This window comes from Vigna unguiculata, chromosome 1 (assembly GCF_037176805.1).
Source record: "Vigna unguiculata cultivar grain cowpea cultivar isolate G323 ecotype 2 chromosome 1, ASM3717680v1, whole genome shotgun sequence".
Taxonomy (NCBI): Eukaryota; Viridiplantae; Streptophyta; class Magnoliopsida; order Fabales; family Fabaceae; genus Vigna; species Vigna unguiculata.
Window position 1 is genome coordinate 26,887,258 of NC_140792.1, and position 19,391 is coordinate 26,906,648.

Genomic DNA, 19,391 nt, shown 5'->3' on the forward strand with positions numbered 1-19,391 from the left:
AAGAAAAAATGGAACAAAGCTAGAGAATAAGCCATCCCCTCAAGAATAATACAAAAGAGAAACATCAAAAACTAGAGACTGAATCATGTAACATGGCTTCCTAAACTCTCTGCATATCTAATAAAGAAAAGTCATGAAAAAAAGAAGTGATCAGGACAACATAAGTTTCAGAAGAAAAAAAAATCCTGTCCATGATTTTGTCTAGCATGCTTTCCTGCAAATTCTAGCATTCCTTTCCAGCCAAAATCATCAGAGAACAGAGAAGAGCATGGAAACCCTTACTGAAAGATGAAACTCTAATTTTGATGAAGAGAAACTGATGCAACCCTTAAGACTCGTCTCTCAAAAAAATCCCAAATAATCTAATTTGAGAGAAAATTTGCCTCAGATCAATTTAAAATAAGATGATTTCCTGTTTCCAAACTAGAACAAGACAATGAACATGTCAGGTGACAAAGGAAAGCACTTTCAGATAGGCCAGCACTTTGTCAGATATCATTGGTGTTAAACCTAAATGAAGTCTCTTCACATTTCATGCACCCATCATGGATCCTATGTGAGACCCCCATTAACAAGATGGTTCAACTCAAGGTTTTCCTATTAATTATATTGTATCTTCTGCTTGCAAAAATGTTGGAATTCTCCAATAGAAAATTTGAATAGTTTATCATAATACAAAGGCCAGCAGAGTTGATACTACAATCTAATAATCACTTGTATACACTATTTATAATACTAGATGGAGAGAAAACAAAACAAACCCTCTTAATGAAGTCACGTCCATTAGAATCAGTGTAGAATGTCTTGTTGGTCTTCATTGTCGTTTTAAATTGAGTAGTAATTTCTTTCCCAATGCCATCATCCACTGGTATAGGCCCAACCTACATATGTATGTATAAATTTAAAATGCAACATCTCAAATGTTTCTGATAATTGAAATGAAACAATCATTTGCTCTTCCAGTTCGATAACATACTGTGAACTCAATTTCAGCATGCTCTTTTTCCTTGAATACCCTTGTAATCTGTGTATGCAAAAAACAAAATTAGACTTCCATGCTTACTGTAAGGAAATCGAAAATTACAAGAGATATAACTTCTAATTTAACTGAAATTTGAGGGGGGCGGGGACGCTGCAGGCATTAGGAGTGATGTGTGAATGCGCATAGGAAAGATTATTCGTATAATAGCTATTTTAATCATATTTTACCTGGGATACCCATGGATTGAGCTGTTGATGCACTTCATCCAATATTGGACCATGCAGGACAGTAAAAGATACCTGAACAAAAACCATACAATATAAATGTAAATTATTGTCTGGATTGGTCATAAATTAAAATCATCAACCATTGAATGTTTGAAAAGAAAAGTCCATAACCTGATGATCTGATTTAATGGGAAACGAGCCATTTGGACGAAAGACATATGCCCCTGAAGCCTAAGAAAAACGTAGTTTGCAATCAAAACAAATATTTAACCAGGTTCATTAAGAATATTACAGATTAAAGTAAGAAAGTGATCTTATCATAGTTCTAACTAGAAGACAGAGTAAAGGAAAAGCCAGAAAAAGAAACTAAAGAAAATGAGAAAACATGTACAATGTAGAGCATTAAGTCTATCTTCTGATTGACAAATGCTCTATTTATCCTGCACTGAAAACAGAAAACAAATGTTGGTTCTTTTATTGTTTCTATTTGCTAGGTTATTGAGAGCATATATGCTCAACTTGAGTGTACTTTGTACTGCATATACTACACTCTCAACACGGTATTTCATATGGCATAGGGAGACCATGCTATACAAATCATCCCCTTGGAACATAATTCTCTTTTCTCCTTTCACTACATGGTATGATGAGTATATAAAGGTAGCTACCAAACAGCTAGGGCAACCTGTTTCCAAAAAGAATCCTACCAGTCAGCCAACAGCTACTGGTGGGATCAGAAGGCTTGTATGGTGGCCAAGTCCTAATAAAGAAATCAATCACATCTGAAAACCACAGGTGTGGCAACAATCAAGTGTAGACACTGATGATTAGAGCAAAACAAGTCTCCTTTCGGCAACAGAGAGGAGAATCTCTCTGATCTGTTGAAAGCCTAGTCATTTTCAGGGGCTTTCTTTGGTATTGTTGCTATTTTTGAAGCAAATTGGTCAGTTACGATGCTGTTAGGTGAAAAATGTCATTCTGGGCTGTTTTTGGTGCTCTTTAAATTTAACAAACAAAATACTATACCAAAATATGCCTAACAAAGAAATGTCAAAATGTCATCATCCGGCTAGGACAACCTGATATATAACATTGCACAGAATAGAATAGCAAAGACAACTATATCAATAAAAAAATTATTCCCACTAACAGTGCACAAAATTAATACTAATGATATTCAAATATATAGAAGCTTCAGTATATATGTAACTACCTGGGGATCTTTATCAGTCCCATCGTTTCCAGAATAATAACTGTATGATTGTTCAACTGATGCTGTAACCTTCAACCAAAATAAAATAAGAAACTTCAGCATTGCTAACTTTATTCCTTAATCAAATTGAACTCAGAAAATAATGGAATCCCTTATCAGATAACAACTGATCTTGGAGTATATTGAGAAGACTACAAATAGAAAAACTAATAAGCTCATTGAAACTTACCAGGGTTCTACTGTTAACATAGTGAGTCAGTTTTCCCTCATCTGCTGAATAAAGTAGCATTAGATTCCCTTGTCCAACTTGTATGCTTTTATTAGTACTTCCTTCTGGACTTAAAATCTTTGAGATTGTTGAACTATCATCTATGTCATTCAAAGAGTCATAAAGTTGAAGTTAATTAATGTTATATTTCAGTCCCACTACACTGATACAGACAACAGACCAGAGACAAATAAACACAGTTAAAAACAAAGCAAGAACACATCACTAACTTGATTGATCAGAGCTTGTCACTGTATAGGTGCTGAAACCAAGGGGAGGTACAGACACTGGAAATGCAAGCCAATACTTGAGTGCGTTGCTCCCAGGAGCTTTTCCTCTATATGCTTTGACATAATATTTTCTCATAGTCAAAGTAGCATTAGACAGAGGCAGAAGCTGAGACTCAATTTTCTTCCCATCTGAATCCTGAACAAAAACATGTGTAGCGGAAATCTGGCAAATATGTTCAGGAATCAGTCACACAAAGATTAAATTAGTGTCTGAAGTGATTGAATAGTTACAAGTTATAAATAATCGGAATGATAATCACTAAAAATTGAATCAAAGAAATTTGTTCGAATATCATATCTGATGTGTATGCACATTCTGTTTCTTTCAGCTTGCTTATTGGTCCAAGGGTGCATTAATGCATACAATTAAAGATCCAAGGGGAGGAAATACGAATAAATGAAACAGTATATGAGTGCCTATAGATCTCTCGATTAGCTCATTCCATCAAACTTGAAGAAATTATGAAAACAAATGTTTTTCTTATCATCTTTAAGCCTTCTAACACACAATAAACAAACTTTACGATCCTTCAAGAGGCAAACAAAAAGCTCTGAAGAATAAAATTTGCAAGAATAAGTGAAGTAATATATTTTTCAAGACTACAAAAAAATGACCCAATGATAACAACCAAGTAAATGGAACATGGCAGCAACCACAGATTTTGAAGTGATGGAATACACCTTTCACAGCCCATACCCAAGTCTGACAAGAAATAAAATAAACAAACTGCCAGTAGAAGAACTTACAGGAATTCGGATTACATCTTCCCTCTTCCAAGCAAGAGGATTATAAACAACAATCACCTAAAATGGGAATAAAATTTGTGAGAAACTTTTTAATAAGAAAAATTCATGTCTAATTATAGTCAGGCAAAAAATCATATTATCCTTACCAAGCTCTTTCCATTAACCAATGTAGTTTCTGATGGAGGACAGTAACTTATATTAAGAAGAGGACACTGAAAATAGATTCACATAATTTAGTATAATATCAAATGTTCTTAAACTAAGAAGATTTAGGAAGCCTAAGTTAATAAAAAAAATAAGTGACAGATTGATAATAGTTAATAGCATATATCAGAAATCAAAAACAGTTAAAAGCAGCCAAAAACATTTTCAGTAGGATAAATAACTCCTTTGTCGTTCATTTATATCACTTATCAAGGACATATAAGACAAAAGAAATACGAATCCTTATCAACTAAGGTTAATGTAGAGAACTGTGTAAAACTATGTCAAGAAGTGAACTTTAAGTCTAACTCAACCTCATAAAACCGGTTTGTAGGATGAGGTTTGCACCCACTTATATACTATGAAATCACCTTATCCCTAGCCAATGTGGGACTTCCAACACACCCCCTCACGCCGAAGTATATACATCTCGAGCGTGGGACTAGACATTAATGGGTGGTCCGATAGCGGATGGAACTACATGCCCAACAAACAAAAAACTTTCCGATAGCGGGTGGCACAATAGGCCAAACAAACGACAAATCTCGCTAGGATAGGCTTAACACATGGCTCTAATACCATGTTAAGAAGTGAACTTTAAGCCTAACTCAACTCCACAAAACCTGCTTGTAGGGTGAGGTTTGCACCCACTTATATGCTATGAAATCACCTTACCCCTAGCCAATGTGGGACTTCCAACAAACTAAATGCATAAGTTTGGATTGACCACAATTTTGTACAAGTATTAAGAGGAAAACATAGAGAAAAGGAGCTCTAATACCAAATTAAGAGACAAAAAGAAAAATATAGAGATTGACCATGATTCTGTACAAGTATTAAGAGGAAAACAAAGAGAAAAAGGAGCTCTAATACCAAATTAAGAGACAAAAAGAAAAATATAGAGCAAAGAAACCTTTGTATTGATTATTGAGTTTGAAAAAGTAACGAGCTTGTGTTCAAAGCAACTACAAATGTCGAGTGGAGCTCCTCTAGCTTGGTCTGAATGGGTTGCTACTTTTCGGTGAAGACACAATAGAGATGGAGATAAAGTAGAAGGTCAAAATCACTACTTGCTGGAGACAAAATTCAACACTAGTGGACATTTGTTGGTCACTCAAGCATACCCATGTGTAGGATGACAAAAATATCATCCTTGTAAATAATGTCGGTGTTCAAAAAGATTAATAAAATTTCAAAAGACCATGTTACTCAATTAAATTCACGTGATTAAAAGTCTTCTCTTAAAGTGAAAGTATGTTAGGGAATAACTTGCACAAACTACAACAAGGTGGACCAAACAAAGTTCAATGTGGGAATAGTCAGACACCCACAATCTAATCCCAAAAGAGAGGGGATATGTAAAACAACCCCTAATCATGAAGGCAAGACCCAATTGGAGAAGGTAACACCAAGGCGAGTTAGCGGCCAATGGGCATGACCAAAACATTGGCCAGACGTGCCACCACCTTCTGCTGCCAGTGATTGATGGAGAGAAAAGAACATTTGCATCTAGGTGCATGTGGTAGCTCTGATGGCCACAATTTTGGTGGTGCAGTGGTCACATAGTCAGGACGACCCTAACAGTGAGGTAGCTGGTTAGAAAGCTGACAACAGCAGCAGTAGTGGAAAAAATGATGGAAAACACCTCGAAAAAATTGCACAGTGAAGAAGGGAAGCCAAAATTAGAAAGAAACACAATTTTCAGAAAAACAATTTTGCACCAATGGACAGTGAGTTCATTGTTGGGGAATGAATTCGACTAGGCTTTGGATACCATCTAGAGATAAATGATAGGGTCTCATGATGGAATCCTTGTGTATCCCAAGAACAACAACTAGGATCATATAGTAAAATACGCTAACAAAAATCATTCATCTTTAATTTTTAATTGACTGTCAAGTCAAACTGTTTCAAATAGTAGGTAATTTATGTTTGATTCTTCCATAAAAACTAAAAGAAACTTATGCTATGACTGTGGTGCATTGCCTGTTGGAGGTTTGTCACTGGGTTCACCCTATGCGAACTTAATCTTTGATTTACCAAGGAAGCAAGTGCAGATGCAACCAACCTTTCTGCCTGAAAATTAAAAAGTTGTATGCATAAGTTTATGTTTATGATATCAATACTAAAGGAGAAAATTATTTATATACACCTCTTCATATCCTAATGAGAGTCGCAGCGCATAATCAGAAGCAACATGCTGTCTTTCTGTGCCACTAACTGCATCATGGTGCTGGGCAATTGCTAAAGCATCAGCTAATGCATCAGTATTTGGTCCTGTTTCATTCCTCCCTTTAAAATATTCCAATTGCCTTGCTGCCTAAATGTCAATAAAAGAAAAGCGATAAAGATAGCCCAAACAAGAAAACTGAGCCTTTAGCTCACAAGACTTAACAAATTAATTCATAAAGTAAAATAGGTCAAATATTTTACCTGATAATAAGAACTCAGCACTCTCACATAGCCCTTCAAACCTGGCCTACTTGTAAAATATCCAGTCCAATATGCATTTGGGTGATCTGCGTACCTAAAATGTTGTGTCTTGAAGTTAAAATTGGATCTCTAAACTAAGTGGAAGCTTTGAAGTGAAGGAAGAGATGGGAAGGGAAGTAAATGAAGGTGGTAATCTTCCTATTTGTCAAGATCCAACTCTCACAAAAGTTTATGTTAGTGTTAGAATTAAGCTGCGCATATTTAATTGATCTTATCACATATATAATACTGATTAGCTGTTATTAAATACTAATTCTTAGTTGATCAAGTCATTAATTTGTGCAAAATTGGCCATCAAAATTACCATCAGATTCCCTTGTGCGGAATGCTGTACAAAGTATGTTATAGTTATATATGTGTGGACTGATTATCTCACAATTTACTAAATTCTATATGGTCTCTAATCTGAAGTGGAAAAGGAAGAAGGGACAGATCACAAAGATGCTGACCTTAGAAGTTATAAGTATTGAGGAAAATAGCAATGGTAACCTCTCTACCACCCAGAATATCTAGGAAAAGACACTTCAGAGATTTAGCAGCAAACTTCTTTTCCTAAAGTAAGATCATGGCAAATAAATTGCAACCACAAATTGGAGTTGAACGGAGAAGACGGCTTGTTTTGGAAACATTATAGAGTGAGGTAACTGGTTTTGGAGAACTGCAAAGAATATGCAATTCATTTGATAATGTTAGAATTATTACCTATTGTATCATTAACCCTATGTATAGGGTGTTGAGTGTGGGAAACTATCTACTGCCATATCTACTGCTGCATCTAATCATGCCTAGTATCTTAGAGCAGTCTTTTCATATGTACTTGCTTCATTATAAATAGAAGAGAAGGAGAGTGGTACTGTTGTCCACTACTCATATATTTTAAAGTCTCAGTTTCAAGTTGGTATCAAAGCGGGTCGATCCCGCTCTGGTTTCTGTCTCATCTGGTCCATCACCGCTGTTCGCGGTTGATCGCCGTTAGTCACGGCCGCTGTCTGCGGCTGTCCAAGTTTGCTTAACCTCGTTTCTGAACTACCCAACACTGTCAAACAACATTTCAACACTGTCCGCCACTGTCTGCAGTCCTCCGTCGCTGTCCGCCGCCGTCCGCCACCATCCGCCGCCGTCCACCGACGCACTTCCGTCCGGAAACCACCGGATCTGGACCGCCTCTCCGCGCGACAGCCAACCCCGTCGGTGTCGCAGGCAGAGCCGTCGCCACGCGCCTCCACGCGTGTCATCTCTGTTCGCTCCAGTCAGGCGCGTGCCGCTCACGCGCCACCGGCCAGTCGCCGGTTCGTCGTCGCGCCACCTCCGTCGCCGTCGCCAGAGCCTCCTCTACCTATTTTGACCCTCAAACCTCTGTTCCGGTGAAGTCCAGTAGCACCCCTTGTGGAAATCGTCACTTTCGAATTCGAAAATCGTCACTGTTTCACTGTTTTCCGTGATCCTCTCTGTTTTTGTTTATTCTCTTGATCATATCATGGCCATTGGAGGTACTGGGAGTGCTATTTCATTCTCCGGAAGCCCCTGCATTACTTCCGAGAAACTAAATGGCCAAAATTACTTATCTTGGTCCGCTGCCGTCGAGATGTGGTTTCTCGGTCAAGGACATCACGACCACCTTGAGAAAGATGGCAGCCACGTACCTTCTGAAAAGGCTGAACAGTGGAAACAAGCAGATTTCCAACTATGTGCTCTATTGTGGCAGTCGGTGGAACCACGACTTTTGATGTCCCTACGGGCCTTCAAAACTTGCCACTCGTTTTGGAAGCGAACTCAGAATATCTTGTCAAATGATATTCAGTGCCTCTATGATTCGGCGAACAAGTTGGCATCTATGAAAATGACTAACCATGATATGATTTCATTCATGAATGACGCTCAAGCTTCTGTAGAAGAACTTCGAATGTTCTTGGAAGTCGACTCTCTAGATGAAATGAAGAAAAAGCTTGACAAATACTATATGGTAATGATCCTCTGCGCTATACACCCAGACTTTAATCATATCCGAGATCAGCTTTTGACCTCTCATGAGGTTCCTTCCATGGAAACTTTGATCTCCCGCATGATACGTGTTCCAGCTCTTCAAACTCCAGAAACTCTTGCTGTAATGGAACCATCTGTCATGATCGCCACCCGAGGAAGAGGAGGTCGTGGAATTAGAGGAGGTGGACGTGGAGGTCGTGGGCGTCCTCAGTGTACGTATTGTAAAAGGATGGGTCATACCCAAGAAAACTGCTACACTTTACATGGATTTCCTGCCAAAACAGCCAATGTCTCCCAAGCAGAGACTACTGACTCCAAGTTCACTGAGGACGAGTATCAAGAGTACCTACGCCTCAAATCCAACAGCTTGGCACAGTCATCTCAAGCTCCAAGTACATCAACTGTTTGCATCTCTCAATCCATGGAAGGTCACAATTCATGGGTAATTGACTCTGGTGCTTCTGACCACATTTCTGGTAATACCTCCTTGTTCTCAACCATTTCATTCCAAGAAAAATCTCATTTTATAACCCTTGTGAATGGTTCTAAAACATCCTCAAAGGGAGTCGCTCAAGCCATCTTATCTCCGTCCTTAAATCTAAAATCTGTCCTTTTTGTCCCTAATTGTCCTTTCATTTTAATTTCCCTAAGTCAGTTAACCAAAACATTGAATTGCTCTGTAACCTTCGATAACAAATCTTTTGTTATACAAGAGCGTGGCTCGGGGAGACAGATTGGAGAAGGATATGAAGCGGGCGGATTATACCATTTTGGATCTCGTCCACGGCTGTCATGTGTTGCAGCTCCCAATCCTAAAATGTTACATGATCGGCTTGGTCACCCTCACCTGTCCAAGTTAAAGAAAATGTTTCCTGAACTTAGTAGTCTCCAGACTTTAGAATGTGAGTCATGTCAACTAGGAAAACATGTTAGATCTACCTTTCCTAAAAGGTCTCAATCAAAGTGTACTTCTAGTTTTTCTGTCATCCATTCCGATATCTGGGGACCTAGTCGTGTCTCATCTTTTGGCTTTAGGTATTTTGTTACTTTCCTTGATAAATATTCGAGATGTACTTGAGTTTATCTTATGAAAGATCGTTCTGAATTATTATCCCTCTTCACATCTTTTTTGAATGAAATCAAGAATCAATTTGGTCAAGTAATTAAAATCTTAAGAAGTGACAATGCCAAAGAGTATTTTTCGTCTGCTCTTTCTAATGTTTTGAGTTCCCATGATATCCTGCACCAGTCTACTTGTCCTCATACGCCGCAACAAAATGGTATAGCAGAAAGAAAAAATAGACACTTAGTTGAAACTGCTCGTACCCTTTTGCTTAGTGCCAACGTTCCTGTCCATCACTAGGGAGATGCCATCTTAACTGCAGGTTTTCTTATTAATCGGATGCCATCTTCCTCTCTCAATCATAAGGTCCCTTTCTCCATTCTGTTTCCAGAAAATCCTCTCTTTCACACTTCTCCTAGAGTTTTTGGTTGTGTATGTTTTGTTCATGACATGTCTCCCGGGTTAGACAAGCTTTCTGCTCGCTCTCTCAAATGTGTTTTCTTGGGCTACTCATGACTTCAAAAAGGGTATCGATGTTACTCTCCTGAAACCAAGAAATATTACATGTCTGCCAATGTTACATTTTTTGAACAGACCCCTTACTTCTCTCCATCTGTTCAAGATGTCCATGTCATACAGCAGGTCCTTCCTTTTCCCGTGGTTGAGTACAATATTTCCAATGTCCTTGTCACTCCAAGCCTCAACCAAAGTCCTCCTGAGCCATCATATCCACCTATTGATTCTCTCCAACACAGGACACCGACGACTAGTCTAGTTGTACAAGAACAAGGTGAATCCCCTACTTCAGATTCTTCTCCCTTGTCTCTTGATCCCACGACTCCTGGTGAAGGTGATTCAGGTTGGCCCATTGCTCTCAGAAAAGGTACTCGTTCCTCTTGAAATCCCCATCCCATTTATAATTTTCTTAGCTATCACCGATTATCTCCTTCTTATTGTTCACTTTTATCCTCAGTGTCTTCTGTTGTTATTCCCAAAAATGTGACTGAAGCACTTGATTATCCTAGATAGCGACAAGCCATGATTGCAGAGATGCAGGCTCTTGAAAGCAATCATACTTGGGAGCTCGTGCCCCTCCCTTCGGGCAAGAAGGTTGTTGGTTGTCGATGGGTGTATGCAATTAAAGTTGGCCCCGATGGTCAGGTTGATCGACTCAAAGCCCGATTGGTTGCAAAAGGGTACACTCACGTTTATGGCCTTGACTATTGTGACACCTTCTCTCCCGTGGCCAAAATGACTACTATTCGTCTCTTCTTTGCAATGGCAACAATTCGTCACTGGCCGCTTCATCAATTGGATATCAAAAATGCCTTCCTTCATGGTGATCTTGAGGAGGAAGTTTACATGGAGCAACCTCCTGGGTTTGTTGCTCAGGGGGAGTCTGGTATGGTATGCAAATTGCATCGATCTTTATATGGCCTCAAACAATCACCACGAGCTTGGTTTGGAAAATTCAGCTCCATTGTTCAGAAATTTGGGTTAAGACGCAGTGAGGCAGATCATTCAATCTTTTACAAACATACCTCTCCTGGGAAATGTGTCTACCTAATAGTATATGTTGATGATATTGTTATTACAGGAAATGATACTACTGGAATATCTCAACTGAAGGAGCACTTGTGTAAACATTTTCAAACCAAGGATCTCGGAAGCCTCAAATACTTCTTGGGCATTGAAGTAGCTCAGTCAAAAGATGGAGTTGTAATCTCTCAAAGAAAATATGCTCTTGATATATTACAAGAAACAGGTATGATTGACTGTAGACCAGTAGAGAGTCCTATGGACCCAAATCAGAAGTTAACAACAGAAGAAGGCGAATTATTCTCCGATCCAGAGAGATATAGGAGGCTCGTTGGAAAGTTAATTTATCTCACTATTACGAGGCCTGATCTATCTTTCGTAGTTGGAATTGTTAGCCAGTTTATACAGACTCCATGTATTGGACATTGGAATGCCATCATCCGTATTTTAAGGTACCTCAAGAAGGCTCCAGGACAAGGTTTACTATATGAAGATAAAGGAAATGTTCAAATCTCTGGGTACTGTGATGCTGATTGGGCAGGCTCTCCTATTGACAGACGCTCTACTACGGGATATTGTGTCCTCCTTGGAGGAAATGTTATCTCTTGGAAAAGTAAGAAGCAAAATGTAGTGGCTCGATCCACCGCTGAAGCTGAATATCGGGCAATGGCGTCTCTCACGTGTGAACTCATATGGGTAAAGCAATTTCTTCGAGAGCTTAACTTCTGTGAAATTCAGACCATGAAGATGTACTGTGACAACCAGGCTGCTCTCCACATTGCATCAAATCCAGTGTTTCATGAGAGAACTAAACACATAGAAATTGACTGCCACTTTGTTCAAGAAAAATTGATGACCAAGGAAATTTGTACTGAGTTCGTTGGGTCAAATGACCAACTTGCAGATGTGTTGACCAAGTCATTAAGGAGACCTCGGATTGAGTTCATTTGTTCCAAGCTTGGTTCATACAATTTGTATGCTCCAGCTTGAGGGGGGGTGTTAGAATTATTACCTATTGTATCATTAACCCTATGTATAGGGTGTTGAGTGTGGGAAACTATCTACTGCCATATCTACTGCTGCATCTAATCATGCCTAGTATCTTAGAGCAGTCTTTTCATATGTACTTGCTTCATTATAAATAGAAGAGAAGGAGAGTGGTACTGTTGTCCACTACTCATATATTTTAAAGTCTCAGTTTCAAGTGATAACAAGAGGTGAGTGTGGGATTGCCTGAAAAATGAAGTGTTACATTGTGTCCCTTAGAATTAGCATTAGATATGCTGCATTAATTATAAATATAACAATTTAAAAAATTCAATAGCTTAAGCTATTAGAAGAAAGCTCATGCTAGCTTTATTATATCTACTTATTATATCTACCACATCTTCATTGAAAGAAGGTTTACTTTCTTCCTTTTGTTTGTTGGGAGTTAAAGTTAAAAGAATGGGAATTGACATTTATATCAGTTATTTAATTTAAAATAAGTTATTTACCTTTCTTTCCCCTCGTTAAAAAGCTCCCAAACAGAAGGTTGTGACTTCCCTCCCCTTCCCTTCTCCCTCCTTACCTCTAATTCCAAAGATAAATCTAGAACATAAGTATAATAAACTCACGGGAAGAAATCACCAACTTTAAGGGGCCAATATTCATTAGCTGCATATTTTGCATCAGTGTAGATAGATGGTGTTGAATATAATGCATTGACACGTCCATCCTGAGAGAATGTGACATGATGTGCAAGTGCAAGTTGTAATTCCAAGGCGCAAAATCAGTAAGTCTCATAAATGATATAAAACAATAACTCCAGAGAAACAATTTAGACAAAAGCGCAAGCTAGGTTACCTGATTAACATAGTGAATGAACTTATCCATCTGCCTAAACCAAGAATTAGCATATTGATAACGGAAGTCTGTACCCATTGTCCACATAATGTGATTTGTTTTGGTCACATTAGCCTAGAAATAGGTAGAAAATTTATTCTGTATTTTCCATGATATACAAATACTCCATTTCAAACAACATAAAACCAACTAAAATATATGAATAAAAATAAAAGGTTTACTCTCATAAATTTGTCAGGCTTTTCAAAGGCCGTAGTGTTATAGATTCTCAAAGAAGATACCTTGCAAAATTGTATAAGACTTTAACTTAAGGCTACAAATTTGCTTCGGTGACATCTAATAAAAGTACAAAAGATGGATATTATAAAATTAAAATGTGTAAATATTTAAGTTAAAGGAAAATTGTTACAATTAATATAAGCCAGATTCTTTTTAGGTAATTCTTATTCTTTATCATCCATGCCTTTCGTTGAGTGAGGATAAAATATGTTGTTGAGTTACAAGGAGATATTGTAATTATTAAAAGTGTGCTAATGTAAGATACTAGAAATCATTGTATTATTACTCTAGAGGGTAGAGGTCTCTATATATGTTGGAGTGATTTACATTGAATCAATTCAATCAAAATCTTTTTTCCCCTTATATAGCTAGTCCTTTTCAAGTTGGTATGGATCTCCCAATCTTAGGGGCTCTACATCCACATCTTGCGCTTTGTCACCTTAGCTACAACTCTTTTGTTTTAGCTCAAAATTTTGCTCATGACCAAAATTGTTTTGTAACTTTCTTTTTCTCTCGTAGTATTTTTCAAGATCTTGCCACGGGGAGGATGATTAGAATTGCTAAGGAACAAGGACAGTTATATTGCCTTATAAAATTGGGAACCAAGGTCAATAATAGTAGACAAACAACTACTCAAGTCTAGGTGGACTTATCCAACTGAATCTAAATCTACATTTCCATATGTACCATTTTTTCTAGCCTTCACAATCAAGTTTTCATGTATGCTATAGTCGTACATGTTCATATTCAGCCGGAAGTTAGATCTTAGAGTTGTTAAATATATGTCTGTTGGTTATGCCTCTGATAAAATGGGATATCCTTGTTACCATCCTTAGAAGTAGAAGTTTTTTATCTTTATGGATGTCACTTTTCATTATGTCTTCAACTTTAGAGGGAGAGTTCTATAGAAATTCAGTCTTTTGAATCTCTTAAATCATCCTTTGTCCCTTTGGTACAGGAATCATCCCATACTAATACTACTCTTGGTACTCCTAGTACATCTGTAGGCATATCTCAAGTGAATGCTTCTGAAGCTGCTCCAGATGAGGGTAACTTTATTTGAGTCAAGATCATCTCTAATCAAAGGAGACAAAAAGCAACCAAACCTAATCCAAGAACAATTCTAATCATTTAAGCTAGAAGGAAGTGTTTCTACTTTACTTTAGAACCTTTGAAAAATCCCATGAATAATTGTGAACCTAACCTTGATGACCAACCTATTGCTTTGTGAAAAGGAACACGGTTGTTGAAATGTAATATTATTTTATTATTATTTCTTTTTGTGTGTACCCAGCTTTAGGGTTAGGATTTGAGGTAAATGTCCTACCTCATTTTGTAACCTATATATTTACATCAATAAGGTACAACAATGTAGGTCGAATACACCGTGTTTTCTCTATCTTATTTATTCAAGTTGTTATCACATCGGGTACGATCCTGCTCTATCTTCTCCTTCGTTGTCCCTAGCAACATCTATCATTATCACCACTACTCTCGACTATCGTTCACCACTATCAACATCATCGTTTACTGTCATCCAATGTTGTTCTCTTGGAAAAGGTCACGTTAAGGTACACCTCAAGGGTTATGATGAAGTCACGCGACCAATCAATCATCCACGCATCATCAAGGGTCAATCTACTTGCATCCGATTTTTGGCACATGTCCTCCACATGCCACCTTCCCATTGTCGAAACCACTTGGCAATATCTCCGTCTGGCTCTTCTTCGGCCATTTTTGTTGAGTTACAAGGAGATGTACCTATATGAGTTACTTGTCAACACCACTTGGCAACATGTGTGGTATTGTAATACATTGTAATCATTATTCTAGAGGGTAGAGTTCCCTATATATATCTTCTTGTATAAAATTACTTTGAATGAATTTTCCTGTCATATAGCTAACCCTTTTCAAGTCCTTCTTTAAGATGCATACTTTAGGTGTCAAAAAGATCACGTGGCAATTTTAGAAGTACAAGAAGTTCCTAAAATACCTTTCCCACCAACACATATTTTTGGCCTTCAATGTGAAAGGTAACAAATCAAAATCCACTACATTCCTAGTTTACTAAGTAGAATTTAACTTGCATTCTTAGACCTCAATTTAGCATTTGAGCTATCAATGTAGAGATTTATATAAGAAAAACCAAAAAAAAACAAAAAACAAAAAAAAATGAAAACAAAAAGGTTCAATTGTCAGCCAGATCTCACCTGAGCTAAGGCAGCATATACAAAATCGTTGACCCTTTCTTGAACATTATAGTCAAATAGTAGAATGTCATCCTTCAAATAATCAAATAGAGAATTAAACATATTATTCAAGTAAGTTTAAAATAAATAAATAAACGAAGACTACCTACCTGAATAGGAGGGGAAACATCATTTATCTCAAATGTAAAACCATCAGGAGGATCATAATGCCTAGGAAATATCCCAGTAAATATCTGCAATGAAGTTTATCCTTAGGGATAATTCCTCTAAAGTACTTAAATGAGGGGAAAAAAATCTAACTTCTAAGTAGAAACAGAATCATTAAGGAACTAACTTGTGAAGAAGAACCAAGAGACTTGCAACCTTGCCAAATAACCTCAAGAGTCTTCTCCTTCAATCGCTTGGCTCTATCTTGGTAATCAATTCTAGCAAAAAAGAGAGAATCGAATCCTAGCTGCAACAAAGATACAATCAAATACGACGTGCAAATTCATAATGGCATGCGACAACTTCAATATGATTGTGTGTGAATGACTTTACACATAATAGTACAATCTTCAAGTGACTAGAAGTGAAATAAAGCATGTTATGTTGGTAATTAGTACACATAATTGCCCACAGGGTTCAGTTATGATGAACATACCTCAGCACCAAGCAAGTAAGCCTGAACTGCAGAATGGCCAAATGGATCAATCTGCCAACCAACTCTTGGAACCTTACCAAATTCCTCTTTGATAAATTGATGCCCCCGCGTGGTCTGGTCAATTAGATCAATGTAATGTGGGGTAGCCTCATCATGCATACACATACCCCCATTTCTTCAAAAACAGAATCAGGAACCAAACAAAAAATAGCACAAAAATAAGAAATTAGTAGTCAGATTCAAAAGTCACTGACATAATATATGCCAGTTATAAATTAGGCAAAAGCACCCTCCCAAATTAGACATGAATTTGAAAAGAACTAGCTATTAACTAGCTTCAGGAAGAATAACATAGGGTAGGCACATTACATGAATTCCAACTGACCCGAGTTGACAAGCTCCTTGACCTTAATTTTCATTGCTTTACTTTGCTGTCTCCACCATCTTTGGAAAAAAGCCTACCCATAAAAAAATCAAAACTCAATTAAACCCACTAATTACTTAGTTCTTGTCCCTTAAAACCCAACATGTAAAAAAATAAAACACCACGAAAAGCACAGGAAGGTACTATTATTTATTCCTGTACACAACTTCAAAACTCACTCACTCAGTTAATATTTTCTCACTTCTTTCCTTTGTTGATGTATTTCACACATTATACTTGCAACTAATTAAAAGATTCTCTCAAACCATCGGATTTTTTTCTTGACACGTACAATTAATATTTTAATCACTTCTATTAAAATAAATTTTAATACCTTTTTAAAAAACTGTCACTAGTTAAAAACATATTTATATCATTATGCAAAGGCCTCATTATAAACACAAAATATACTTTATATACTCATAGACATATACTCTTTTTAGTGCTTCCTGAAAGAAAGAACTAATTACAATGCAGGAAAAAAATGCCCATGCATCAGCTAATTACCAATCCGGTAATTCTAAAGGAGGAGAACTATAACAACAAATGGCATGGATGCTAACAGCACCCTGATTGGCTAAAGAATCAGCTATGATATCCCAATCCTCTCTCACTGAGAATATGAGAAAATGAAATATTCCAGTCATATCTCATGAAACTTGTTATTTTGGCAAACAAAAGACCATGTGGAAGTGAATTATGAACTCCGTGGAGCACAAGCCTTATAATTTAAAATGAGATTCACATATCACTTGTCGCAACTGTTTAGACATGACTTTTAAGGATCTAGTTGGACAAAAGTATATGAGTTTCTTCACAATTAAAATCAGTATACACATAAGCTAATTTGTAAAATCTCTCTAATATAACTTCTTTAATTCTTTTTTTTACTTGTACATAAGCTAATTTTAATTTCCAAAGATGCTCATTTCACTTCTATCTCCTAGAATTACTCAGAAAGAAATTTGTCCAAACATGAGTCTCTTTGGACCAGCTTATACTTGAATTAATACGTAGAATTTCTCACATATAACTTCTCAAATATTTATCTTTAACAAATTAATTTTATTCATTCAGATTTATCATTATATTTTTCTCCCCTAAAATTCTTTACAAAAAAAAGTTCATCCAAAATACAAGCTACGCAGTGCAATGCAACTGAAATGCCATATATGATCAATTACCATCTCAACATATATGAACTTGCGATTCTTGTCCTCCAAGAGCGAGGATATCACAGAATCCAGCACGTTCTGCACACATGCACCCTGCAACCACAAGTCATCTCAATTAATTGTTCATAATACAATTCCTAACTTTGCAGCCAAAATTAATAATAATAAATTATATAAAAAAAAAAAAAAACAAAGACAGACCCGAATGGAGTTGTTGGCCCCAACGTAGTATTGATCGACGGTCTTGAGCCAGCCAACATCGTCGTGGGAATGAGGTACCAAGTGCACGTTTATTTTGTCTGGTACTATCCTCTGCGTCGTATTATACTCTATGTACTCTGATTCCACAACCCAAATCGCCGCCACCAAAAAGGCGAATACCGCTGCTGCATTGACCATCGCTGCCGCTACCGATTTTCCACTGATTTTGGCTATATATACTGTTAGTTTCTTTTCATCGTTAATGAATTAAGTAACTGTGGAGTGCAAGGAAAGACACAAGAAAGGGCCCTCCGTGAATGATTAACTTTCTTTTTCAAAGAAAATGTTATATACTTCTTTGGATGCATTATCTCAGTCTTTTTGTCTAGACGTGAGTGGATAAGTTTTCATAAAAGTTGAAAAAATGAAAGAATAACTAGGACAGAGAAAAATTCGTATCCGACTTAAACTAAACAAATTCAAAGTAAATTTGATAGATGAGATAAAAAAAATGATAATTATAGTCGAATTTGGATTACGATTACGAGTGAAATTTTATGAATATTGGACTCGGTTTAAATTTATATTTTAAAATTTTAAAATTTATATATATTTTAAAAAAAATAGTATAATATTGTTTTGGTGAAATTTACTAGTAAGTTATATAAAATTAAAATTCATTATAATTTTTTAGTTAAAAATTTACTATATTTATGTTATTTATATTATAAAAAATTATTAAAAAGCTTAATTTAACATAAATCTATAATCTGAAAAATCATATCAAATTAATTTATAATCAAACAATTAAAATTTGATTAACTCGATATCAACCCCAAAATTCCAGCTTCCATCATCTCTTCCAAAATTATGTTCCAATATCATTTTGTCATTTATAATTATTTCCACACTTTTCTTTCATTCCAAATAGAAATTAGATCAATTTTTTGAAATAAAAGAAAGAGACCCAGTATACTGAAATAGAAAAAAGTAAGTGTTCCTCTTTTACTGAAAATTTGTTGTTGATAAATAAAATCGGACCATTTTTTCTATTTCATTTAATATGATTCGTTTATTTATTATATTTCTTTTATTATACAAAATATATACAAAATAAAAATAAAATTAAAAAATAAGATGAAACAAAATTTTCTTCACATATTTTCAAACTTTAATTTTAGAAAAAAAAAAGAAAAAAGAAAAAAAAAAGGAAGAGCCCAATTTGTTATTAATTATCACACTCCTTCTCATGAACCCAATAACTCAAATATTTTCTAACTTTATTCCTAATAGAGAAATTAGTTATATAATAATAATTAGAAGTAATATCTATTCAAATGGTAAGAATCAATATTATTAATTGGGATTGATTTTGTGCTCTGATTTATCATTCATGATGATTATTTTGTGCTCTAATTTGCTAGGATTTGATTCTCATAATTTGCTATCATAACCAATTTCTTTTTTATATTGTTCATTATAGTTAAAACTGATATTGCATTGATATTTCAAGGTGTGAGTATAAATACGCATTTTGTCATGACCAGAAAAAAGGATTCTCTACACTTTTCTAATTATTTCCCATCACCACTCTCACATACACAC

General features: G+C 36.2%; 1 protein-coding gene across 1 annotated transcript in view; it reads right to left on the reverse strand.

Annotated features, from left to right (window-relative positions):
- Nucleotides 1-18,108, reverse strand: part of LOC114173498 (alpha-mannosidase At3g26720-like) — a 30,597-nt gene extending 12,489 nt beyond the window's left edge. Inside the window, exons 1-21 of the mRNA XM_028057951.2 lie at nt 17,787-18,108; nt 17,595-17,678; nt 16,356-16,444; nt 15,987-16,161; nt 15,678-15,797; nt 15,493-15,576; nt 15,344-15,415; nt 12,855-12,968; nt 12,626-12,726; nt 6,365-6,458; nt 6,084-6,251; nt 5,918-6,007; nt 3,874-3,939; nt 3,728-3,784; nt 2,921-3,143; nt 2,652-2,791; nt 2,423-2,491; nt 1,381-1,440; nt 1,210-1,281; nt 977-1,024; nt 762-881 (exon numbers count right to left, since the gene is read on the reverse strand). Coding sequence (XP_027913752.2) covers nt 762-881; nt 977-1,024; nt 1,210-1,281; nt 1,381-1,440; nt 2,423-2,491; nt 2,652-2,791; nt 2,921-3,143; nt 3,728-3,784; nt 3,874-3,939; nt 5,918-6,007; nt 6,084-6,251; nt 6,365-6,458; nt 12,626-12,726; nt 12,855-12,968; nt 15,344-15,415; nt 15,493-15,576; nt 15,678-15,797; nt 15,987-16,161; nt 16,356-16,444; nt 17,595-17,678; nt 17,787-17,984 — 2,244 coding nt within the window. The 5' untranslated portion in view covers nt 17,985-18,108. The remainder of the gene's footprint in view (nt 1-761; nt 882-976; nt 1,025-1,209; nt 1,282-1,380; nt 1,441-2,422; nt 2,492-2,651; nt 2,792-2,920; nt 3,144-3,727; nt 3,785-3,873; nt 3,940-5,917; nt 6,008-6,083; nt 6,252-6,364; nt 6,459-12,625; nt 12,727-12,854; nt 12,969-15,343; nt 15,416-15,492; nt 15,577-15,677; nt 15,798-15,986; nt 16,162-16,355; nt 16,445-17,594; nt 17,679-17,786) is intronic.
- Nucleotides 18,109-19,391: the final 1,283 nt, after the last annotated feature.